This window comes from Charadrius vociferus, unplaced genomic scaffold (genome assembly GCF_000708025.1).
Source record: "Charadrius vociferus isolate BGI_N301 unplaced genomic scaffold, ASM70802v2 scaffold477, whole genome shotgun sequence".
Taxonomy (NCBI): domain Eukaryota; kingdom Metazoa; phylum Chordata; class Aves; order Charadriiformes; family Charadriidae; genus Charadrius; species Charadrius vociferus.
The window spans coordinates 2,127,090-2,138,127 of record NW_009649449.1 but is presented as its reverse complement, the minus strand read 5'-3'; the positions used below and the strand labels follow the sequence as shown (position 1 = coordinate 2,138,127).

The 11,038-nt window shown below is 52.7% G+C and overlaps 1 protein-coding gene across 1 annotated transcript in view; it reads right to left on the bottom strand.

Annotated features, from left to right (window-relative positions):
- Positions 1 to 543: 543 nt before the first annotated feature.
- Positions 544 to 11,038, bottom strand: part of SAMD11 (sterile alpha motif domain containing 11) — a 122,926-nt gene continuing 112,431 nt past the window's right edge. Inside the window, 3 exon segments of the mRNA XM_009889574.1 lie at positions 544 to 792; positions 3,592 to 3,702; positions 8,221 to 8,345. Of these exon segments, the coding sequence (XP_009887876.1) occupies positions 544 to 792; positions 3,592 to 3,702; positions 8,221 to 8,345 (485 nt within the window).

Here is an 11,038-nt window from a genome sequence, read left to right as displayed (position 1 = left end):
GGGAAGGTGGTTGGTTTCATTTTTGATGGGTTTTTTTGCTCAGGGGTGCTGAGTACCATCGGGAGGAGCGATGCCCGTTCCCCTTCCCTGCTTGGAGTCACACCCAGGAGTTCCTGAAAGCCACGTTTCTTTGAAGGCAAAGAAAAGTGTTCGTTCCCTGTCCACGGCGCTCCGTCTCAGCCTGGTGAGCGAGAAGGGGTGTGAAAGGGAATGGCGATGCTGCTGCCATCCGCCAGAATCATTTTCTTTCTCTTCGCTTGCGTCGTCTCAGTACATCTTTGGATAGTTTTCTTTCCTTCCCTTTTTACAGTTTTTAAAACTTCTGTGTGTGATTGTTGGTTTGTTGGTTGGTTGGTTGGTTGTTGTGGTGTGTTTTTTTTTTTTAAACAAAAAGCAAATGCATCCAAAAAAATTAAAAACCTCCCTTCCTCACTCCTGTGTCTCACACTGCCGAGGGAGGCTCTCCTGGTCTCTCAAAACGCGTTACCTTCAGTTTGTTCAACTGAACCTCAGTTCCAGAAGCAGTCAAGAGCTGTCCCGCAGTTAAGATGGAGGTTTCGTGGTGTCATTGATCCCAGCGATGATGGAGGGGTTTCCGTTTTCCTGCTTTGGTGAGACGCGGCTGGCGGAGGGCAGGCCGCTGCTGAACGGGGAGGCCACGCTGCCCGTGGAGGACGGCCGGAGATCAGCTGGGGGCAGGTCCCGCTCTGGCGGCCGTAAACCGGGAGGTTGCAGGGGGAAAGCCATGGGGAAGCCTGCCATGTACAGAACTCTGCCCACTCTCTTGGCGACCTGTTAAAAAATATAAAAATCAAGAGGAAATAAACGCAGGCAGGCAACAAGGGATGAGAACGTGCCCAAACTGTCTTCAGAAACCCACAGGAGCTGCGTTTTCACGTAGCAAGCCCAAGTTCTGTGCTCTGAAGTGAACTGCAGATAGAAGATTTGTGTTACTCCATTTGAATTAAGAGCTGCCATTCCCAATTCACCAAAAAAACCCCACCTTGGTGACTTACCAGGGAGGAGCAGGGAGGGTTTCCCCCTCTCTCCTTTTTTCTAAAGAACTCTGTCCGGCAGTAGTGCTCCCTACCTCGGCTGTACTGGGAACGTCGGTGCATGGCACCGAAGTACAGCTGGAGCTACAAGGTCCACCCTGGATCACGTCTCAGGCTAAAGGTGCGCTGGGACTCGCAGTGCGGCCCCTTTTCTGTGTTTTATGTCCGTCTGTGTTCTTTGGCCAGAAGGAGACTGAGGGCCATGCTGAGGCGTGGGCTGAAAGGACGCGTGCAACCCAAAGCCGAACCAAGTCCAGCCTCTGATCTGAAATAATCAGGTCTCACTGTTTCACCCGGGGACTATGGAAACTTGCAGCCTGTTACTTCCCTGGCCAGGTAAGGCCACGTGGACAGCTGGGATGGTGTTCTTCACCTGCCGTGGACCCCAGATCCCCTTCGGGAGTGGGACACAGTGGTGGTAAGCAGCAGTTCCTGGGTCATCTCTGCTGCACGCGGCGTTGGGAACGCGCCCGTCTGTAGCTGCTGTCAGAGAACGACCGACTCCTGCCACGTCTGTTAGTTCATTAACAGGCGCCACTGGATGGACAGGTTGTTACAACACTTCTCCTCTCCTTTTGCTCCCCCAGCGCAGGGTACCCTACAGCAGGCCGGTGCTCCATCCGCTTCTGAAGAGCAGCAATGGCTCTTGAGAGGGGGTGAGGGGGGCTGGGACAACGGGGTGAGGGAGGGAAAATAAAAAAATAAAAAAATCTGACTACAGGGTGGCTGCTGTTAACTGCACAGGAAACTGTTAGCCTGCAGCCTCTCCCTTCTTCGGCAGCACCGAAGAAAACTCTCCTGAAGCAGTTCTCGCCTCCCAGCAAGGGCCAAAGGCCCCACAACTTTCCAGCACCTACACAGCTGTTTCACATTTCGGCTTAAACAAAAACACAGGCTTGTGTTCAAACCAGACAACCGCGGCATTATTCAGTTAGCAACATCAGGACTTCGCTCCCCACTTACTCCCCCCGCCCCAACCATGCCTTATTACAGAACTTTAAACACTATTGATTAAATCGAAGCAGGGTTTTTCTAGTTTCAGCCCATATCTCATATTCCCCTCACCAAATCCGATCTACGAATGTCTGTGAGCTATTTGGCGTTCTCTGTTTTTTAAGAAACATAAGAGTTTTATTTCCTACCGAATTGACCCACGGGGAACAATTGCCCACAGAACCTTTTTATTAGACCCCTCATAAACAGGGAGGGCTGTAGGCAAAGTAGTAAAGTTGGTCTTATTGTTTTAACATAATGTAACAAATGTATAGCTTGTGGGTTCGGGAACCGCTGCCAGAACAGCGCCTATCTGTGCAGCCCACGTACGCGCACACGCACGTTGCTGTCATAGCTCTTCGCGTGACATAATCCCCGAGGGAACAGAATAGCACAGCCTGTTCCTGACATGTGTCAGGAGCTGGTTTCTGACCATTAAATGGGAAAAAAAAGAAGCTAACGGAGATGTTCTTCTAGGTTTGAGTCCAACCAAAGGGAATGGGGGCAATGGCAATGGAAGTCCCCGTGCCCGCGGCCACCGGCCGGGGAAGGCAGGAGAGCGGCGAGGCAGCGTTAGGAACGCAGCGGTCTGCAGCGGGGAGAGACTGGGGAGCCACGGCATGGAGGGGGGGGGGGAAGGTTATTTTTCGAAGCCGAAATATTACTGTAAGGGCACACAGCAAACTCGTCTGTTGAGGAGAAAATACTGTCCCCTAAAAGAGGGAACTTGATTAAATCAACAGAGGCAAATATGATTTCTACTTCCAATGTATCAAAATACAAGTGAGTAGCACGCACGGGGGGTGTGGGGGTGCAGTGGGGGGCAGGAGGGGGCACGGCCCATCAGCAAGACCAGTAAGCGATGACTAGCAAGAGAGAAAAACGGTACCCAAGTCTATTACTAGCACAGCAGAGAAGGGAAGGAGCTGGTCCATTACTCACTGGGGAGGGAAAGTAATCAACAGATGATGCTGAGATGTGTTAAATGTGTTTGTGCTTCAAGCCTCGCTAAGGAGAACTGCCAGGAGCCAGCTCGTTACAAGGAAAACGAGCAGCAAAAGGACTTGCATCCAGTCCAGAAAAAGAGACAACTGGTTCCTGAGATGACTTTATCCAGTTCTTTAGGTACTTTGGGATGACTACTTTCAGGTTCAGCTGCGCTGAAACCATCTCCACCTTCCTCACCTGTTTACGGCTTTTCTTCTTTCCTGGCCGGTATTTGGGGGACCAACAGGAGCGGGGCCATTTTAGGAGTTTCCCACTGCATCCCTGTTACTCCCTCCCACCACTTGGCCTGAACCATTTGCTTCTGCCCCTGGGCACTGAATAGCGGCCGTGTTTTCTTCCTGAAAGAGTTACGTGACTGGCTCCAGATGAGGAGCTACATTTTGGTAGACAGATAAAGCTTTCTTGAAACCAGAATTACAAATAAATAAACAAACAATTATCGCTCGATAAATTGTATTGAATAAACCATGTCTCTTGACAGCCGTATTCCAGCAAGGGACAACTTTAAAGTGTGCCTCATCGGAAGTTTTCCTACCTGTGACCTTATCTTCAGTGCAGGTCCGAGTTTCAGCCCCATATTGTTCAGTAAGTGCTCTTCCGTCAGGAGGGGCAGGGTCTCGCCGTCAATCGCCTGCTCTCGGAATACCTGGAAGAAACCGGAACGCAGGTCCAGGCTTAGAAACACCAGTGACATACCTGATGCTCTCGTCTTGCTGCTGCACAGAAGGGCGCCGTAGAAAAGGCAGCCTCCGAGAGCCTCAGTGGTGAAGTAGGCGCAGAGTAATAACACGAGAAGTCTATACAATCCTGTATCCACGGCTGGGAGCCAACACGTAAAAGGAGATACACGGGAATGTCAATTAGGGCTGGTTGGGCCAGTTTAGATACAGCAGTATTTTTATTTTTATTTTATTTTTTTACTTTTTTTTTAATGTTGGGATGGGCCATGAAGTTTTTGCTCTGGGGAACACGCCCAGGTTTAGCGACCACGACTGCTGACCTACTGCAACATCATGAGCAAGCCCAGCTGATAGCGTACGATAGCGGATTCGAGAAAGCAGAGTGCCATGCCCAGGGAGCCCTATCCCAACTTCAAAAAGGGCAGAAGACATAGGAGAAAAGATAAGAATCTAAAATTTGGCAAATCCTAGGTCACTCACACTCGTGTGGATATTGGGAAAAAGTTGACCCAGTAGACTTCAAAAGTATTTGCAGTCTTCAGTGAGGCATATGCCATTGAAAAGGAGGAACTCGCTTGTTCATGCATTTCCTTCTCAAAGCTGCTAATTTCCAAAAGAGTCTCCCGGCAAAATACATAAACAGATCTGTGGAGCACATTCTGCAGGTTAGAGGGATTCGTGTGCAACACTCAGTTTTGCACCTTTTTTTTTTTTTCCTTTTTCTTTTTTTCCCTCCTTTGCCTGCCGTACATTACAGCCATCCCTCGAACACGCCGGCAGCCTGGAGCACACAGCCCCTCCCGCCGTCTGGCAGTGACTCCTCATACCCAGAACACCTACTGGGATCGGGGAGGATGAGCCCTCCTCCCCGGGCTGTTTTAGCACTACGCCCTTTCTTTTTTTCCCCAACGCTTCTAGCAACGTGGACTAACAAATATCACGGTGCCACCGTACTGAGGTGGCCAAGCGGTACCACTGAACATGGCACCATCCGACTGAGTCGCCCACGTTGGCCTCTCAGCCGGTTTCCACTAACACTCCAGCGAGTCTCCAACCCCTCTCCCCGTCAGCTGAGCGAAGCAGAACCGGGGGATGTGCGTACGTATAATCACCGAAATGACAGCAGGGCTAGTACAGTTTTATAAAATGGCAGTTTCATATGAACACATTCTAATACACCCAGCCATGCAAAACGATACCATTTTAACACGTTCTTAAGGACAGAAATAAAATACTTTGTTTTGCCTCCATCTATTTCGAATGACAGGGTCATGCAAGAGTTTTCCACCTAATCTGTACTGTGTTATAAAGGTTAAAGTCTGGATATGCGGTCTTATTGCTCCATTCTTCATATATAGGGCAGGGCTATGCTCACACCAGTCTCCCCAGGGTGTTTATTCTGGACACACGGGCTCAATACTTCAAGAGTAAACTGCCATCGTTCGGTAATTTAGCCAGCAGGTTCCCCTCGGTTCTGGGAGATGTCAGTCAGATGTCTGGTTTGGTGTTTTTTATGAAACCACACCTCCCCTCCATAGCAATTTTTCACACCCCAGCTCATCCTGGAGCTGGCCCAACTGGCCTGCGTGTGGGGCCTGATCCCGCTGTCTCTCCACGCAGTGGCTGATGCGTAGCGTTATTATTACTAAACGCTGTGGCGAGGGAAGGGGGTTCAATTCATTTAACGGCTTCTTTTTCCGCAGCAGACCGTAGCCCAGAGCCATCCCTTCGGAGGGTGGCAGTGGCTGTTAGAGCCACGGCGGCTGAGCTGTTGCAAGCGTTTTTTATTGCTGGACTCCACCAGCAAAGCTGCTCGTGACTGCAGCATGTGTTTCTGCTCTTTGACCTAGCAAAACTTACTATACCGATTTCTTTTCCTTCCTCTGAAGCCAGTGTGGCCGGGAGCCAAAAGCCTCCCTTCGCTCAGCGCTATAAACCCTCCACAAAGCGCCTTAACTTGAGAAAAGCATCCCCCTTGGGTGTCCCGCAGGTCTTGATCCACGGCAGGGACAAAGCTGAATATTGTCGAGGGCTGAGATCAGGCATGGCAACTTTTGGTTTTGCTGAAGTTGTCTTGTTTGTCTGAAACATGTTTCTAAATGCGCAGCGTACCACCAAACCCTCGCTGGGTTTTCCTGGCAGAAGCCCGCAGACCAGTGCCAGACCTCCCCGGCAGCTGTGGTTTTGGAGACGGGAACACAGACAGCTCTGCAGCTTAGGGCCACGGCGCTGGGTCACCCTTGAACACTGGCATTTGCACATAGTAAAGAACCTGTTAAGCACGAAACCATAGTGCATAAAAACGCATCATCCCTTAAGCCACGCACCTCCCCATAACGCAACACAGCAAGGCCACGCCGGGAGGCTGTTTACAGCAGCTCCCATTATCGTAAAACATTTTGTCTGCAAGGCACTGAGAAGATTGCTGAACCTTTGTCTCAGCGAGCTATTGATTTCTTCCCCACTGGTGTACCAGGAGCCGGCACGGAAGGTGTAAATGGATGAGCCTTCCGCAAGGCGGTCGCATTAAAGATTTCTGCACATTTCCTACTGGCCCAATTCAGAAGCTTCCAGGCAACTCTGATCTTCGTTCCCCAATGCAGGAATGTGGACACGCTGAACCACCACCAGTGCAAGAGCACTCCGTTTGGGTTGGGGGGGGTAACACAAAATGCGAGTAGCGGTGTATTTTGGGTTTAGAGCCTTTTGCTTGAGCTCTCTTCAGCACATACTGCAGCCCACACGTACGCTCCTGAACCCACCACCCATCCCCGTACCCTCCTCACTGAACCCAGCTCCTGAGCTCCCCTCTACAGGCACAGACCCGCTGCTTCTCCCTCCCTTAAACACCCATCCATCCACCCTCTTTTTTTCACCAGTGTCCTTTCCCTCCCTCTTTCCATCATCAGAGAGTGACCCCTTCTCTCTTGACACCCGGTCACCCTGATCGACTCCCAAGCACAACCCAAATCTCTGTCATTCCTCTTGGGAAATGTTACATGTACCCATCTCCCTAACAAGCATTCACTTTCCTAAATACACGCACGCACAGCTGTTTGCTCCAAAGCAGCCCTGGTTTTATACGTGGTTTTAACAAAGCACGTTGCCATGGGACGAACATCACGGTTCGGGGCAAGGAAGGTCACACTTTGGATTGAAAGCACATTATCCCATCAAGAAGGGGGACGCATGGGGCAATTCCAGGTTTCTGCTTCCCCGTCCCCTCTGGAGGGATTCCCCCTGGCACACTACCAAACCAGCATCTCCTAGAGCGAATCCCTGCTGTCCTAACAGGCGGCCCCAGCAGGAGCAGGGCCGGGTGCTGAGCTTCACCCTGCTCAGCGCGGCTGGGGGAGGGCACAGGCTCTGGGAGAGGACCATCTGCCCAACGCAACTAACGGGGAGAGACAGCAAGGGCCAAAGAGGAGGCAGATTTTTAGAAATCAGATTTCAGCCAGCCTGGATGTCAAAGCACGGCTTTGCACTCCTTAGCTGTCAGTCAGGGAAGCTCCTCTCTCGAAGCGGCATGTGCGGAAGCTGAACTCCTGCTCTCCTTCCTCCCTTCGGAGACCTGTTCTCAGCCCAGGATGTCTCTCTGCTGAAAGGCCGGATTGTCCCGAACTTTGGCCCTTTGCCTCTCTATCTCTGCTACTTTCAGTCTCTCCCTTCTAAGCTCGCTGCATCCTCTCTGCAAGGCGGTCCCAGACAGCTCAGCAATCTGTGCCTTTGCAGTTGCTGCGTTTTCTCAATGGGGCATTTATAATGGACTCGAGCAGATGCGGAAGCCAAAAACACAGGGTTGTTTTTTGTATTGCACCTCACGACCTCACACTGAGCAGGCTTTACGAAGCCCCCAGTACTGATGGACGTTTCAACTCTGCTATAATGAGCTGAAAAATCCCAGTCACCATCACTCCACAGCGTAAGCGTGGAGGCTACTCTGACCTCTCGCCGCCCCGCGCTGCCCGCACAGTGCTCTGGGTGCAGCAGGAGGACGCAGCACCTTCTGCCAGGCTGGGTGGTACCGCGGGGGCTGCCCCCCCCAACCCAGGGACTACCTGACAGCCCAACCCTCAGCACAGCCGCTCCGCACAAAGCCGTGGCTGTGCTGAGCTCTGCGACAGAGCACAGGGCAGCTTCTGAAAGCAGTGAGAGAGAAGTGCCACTAAGAGCCACTAACCGTGATCAACCCTGCAACTCAGATGCTCCCTCCAAACCTTGGCCCTACTCCCATCCTCTCCCGCTGGACTCCTCATCGCTATCCATGCGCAAGGCCCATCACACCTCGTGGGGTGTTAGCCGGCAGCAAGTACCTATTTAGCAATCCACTAGGGGAAAAAAAAAAACAACCCACCAAAAAGCTTTAAGCCCTGCAGGGCTCTGAGCTATACCTTCTCCTAGGAGGGACGGTGCAAGTAAAACAGGCACAGATGGGAGGGAGGACGTTCCTCCCGTGATGTTCTCGGGGCTGTTAAGAGATTTACCTGAGTGTACTCGGTGCAGCCAGACAAGTTGGACACAAAGCTGCATACATCCTCCACCGTCCATTTGCTGATGTCTTCCAGCGCAGGGCTTTCCTCGCCATCCAGAAAGAGACCTCCCATGGTGCCTGGCTTGTTTGGAGTTTGGGGGGGGGGGGTGTAGGAAGGAGGGGAGGAGAAAGAAACATAAATCATTAAAATCCCACACGGACAACAACTAGCCTGCAATCTGAATATTTTTCTCTAGCCACACATTCATCTTTAATGACCTGTCAATTAAAGCACTGGGCAGGGTCAGTTCATAGGCCTCTTCCTCCTGGAGGTCCCCAGCTTAGAAAGGGGGGCAGGGGAAAGGAAAAAATCCAAGCTAATGCATTTCATGTGTTTAATGTTCTTCAGCTGCGGGGAAGAAATGGGGGGAGGGGAGGGGAGGGGAGAGAAAAGAAAAAAAACCCTGAAGGAGTGTTTCTCCACACGCACCGCAAAGCGGAAAACTCTGACTGCCCTGTGGGTTTCTTTCCCCCAGCCCTTCTCCTGGCTACGTGCTCCGAATGATAACAGGCCCCGGCACCTCTCCCCGGTGGCCCGCTGCCTTGCCGGAGCGTGAATCACTGGAGAACGTCTTGCTCTTTTCAAAGTGTTCATTTTCAATCCACCCCAGCCTGAAATATCCATCGCATCGGTCTGCCCCAACACAGCAGAATACACCGCCCGCCGTCCACCCCGCCGCAGGAGCCGGGCATCTCTCCTGGCCCAGCATCTGACGGGTGACGGGATGACCCCTGCCAGCCCCCGCGACGCTCTGAAGACATCACAGCTCAGTTCAAGCCGATATGTCAATTCTCCGCAACGCAACAGCTGTTCAGGTCCCAGCCCTGTCAGCAGAGACGAAGGTGATGGGTTCCAAAAGGGTGGGAGAGAGCCCCCCCCGCCGCCCTGCGTCGCCAGTGCCTGACAGCACGGGACGTGCACGCGGGGAGAGAACCAGAGTGGAGCCGAGAGAGGAGCTGGAGGAGAGACACAGAGAATAAGAAATGGCGAGAGAGATGCCAGCCAGGTAACTCCTATCTGCTGTAGGGTGTAAAAGGAAAAGTGCAGAAACAAGTAATGAAGAAACCTGGCTCCAGACAACATCGCTTTGGGGGGGGGGGGGGGGAGGAGAAGGCATTATTAACCTGTGGAACTCACTGCTGCATGATATCATTTAGACCAAGATCAAAAGGACAGTTATAGGGATGTTTATAGCGGGTAGAAAAAGACTTTATGAGGGGTATAAACTGTTATGCTTCAGGGCACAAAGCAACAAATTACCAGAAAAAATATTTCTCCCAGGGGTCTATCATGACAAAATTATGTGTTCTGTAGGCTTAAGGTTTTTCCCCGAGGCGTCTGATCAGCACTGTGGATGTAATCCCTCGCTGCGACTCCTTCGCTCCCGTCCGCAGCGGGTCGGCGAGCACTTCTCCGCAACAGTGCCAAGGTAAAGGGATGCAACGCAACCGCGGTGGGGAGCAGAAGCCCAGAGGAGGAGCGGTGGCCGGTTCCCTGCGGGAACGCACCAGGTCAGAGGCAAGTGGCGCAGAAAGAGCAAACAGCCAAGCCACACGCCGAGTCCCCACTGGTGAGCTGGCGAAGCCACCGGCACCGTCCAAGGCAACAGGAAAAGCACAGGATGTACAGAGGAAGTTATCATGCCAATAAGATACTTTTAAAACAACAGCACAAGCAGCAGTCAGACGCTATGTAATCATTTCCGCTACATTTCCGCTCCCAGCTTCCTCCTTCCCTTCCCAGCCTCACCCTCCGCACTGTTCCTGCAGCTCCACCACCACGTGGGGAAGGAGAGAGCGGTGCCCGTCTGCAGCCCACTCCCCGCTGGGCACTGGACGTGCATCTCCCAGCGCAGCAGTGACACGGGGACCACGGGGCGACTGGGGAGGGACAGCCATTGCTCACAAACGGCCCCGTCCGCGTCTCTCCTTACACACACGGGCCGGCGCAAACAGCCGAGTGCCAACTCCAGCGCTGGAGCCATGGGGAGAAACAGAAGCCCTCCAAGTCCTGCTGCCTCTGCCAGCTCTACCTGTCCCTCTGGAGCAGAGACGGGGCTGTCCCGCTCTCTCCACATGCCACGGGGGCTCAGGCATCTCTTCATAGGCCGCTCTGCCAGCACTGTGTACCAGCCCGGGACCCTCAGGGCACCAGACCCTTCCTGGTCTAGTGGAAAGTGTCCCTGCCCAGGGCAGGGGTTGGAACTAGATGATCTTTAAGGTCCCTTCCAACTCAAACCATTCTATGATTCACACCCCCTTCGCATCCTTAGTCTCTACCTTCTGGCGTCCCTTAGTCCTGGCAGTCCCAGCCTTGCTCTTGCTCTGCTTGCGGCTCCCAGGAGAGCTCTGCCCGGCCGTGACGTGCCCAGCACGGAGACCCTCGCCACCCTGCGCCCCGCTGGGGGCCAGGCAGCTCCTCGCTCTCTTTGCGCCCCTTCTTCTCGCAGCTGGAACAAGCTTCAAATACTTTTGTGTGTCTGATAACAGCTGCAGAGAAAACGACCGGCTTTCCAGCAAGCTAGTCGCCCGTCGGCACGGGAGGGGGAGGCAGAGGCCGTTGCCAAAGGGCCAGCGAGCACCTTCCTTCCCCTCGCCACCCCCAGACAGACAGATGGACAAGAGCCCCTCATTCTCATTCCTATCACATTCTGTTTTCCAGGAGACAAACTCACAGCTGCTTACGTTAAAATTCACAAAACACTCAAATGGGCTGAGGGCTTTTTTTTTTTTTTCTTTTTTTTTTTTTTTTTTCTTTTTCACGGGGGGGT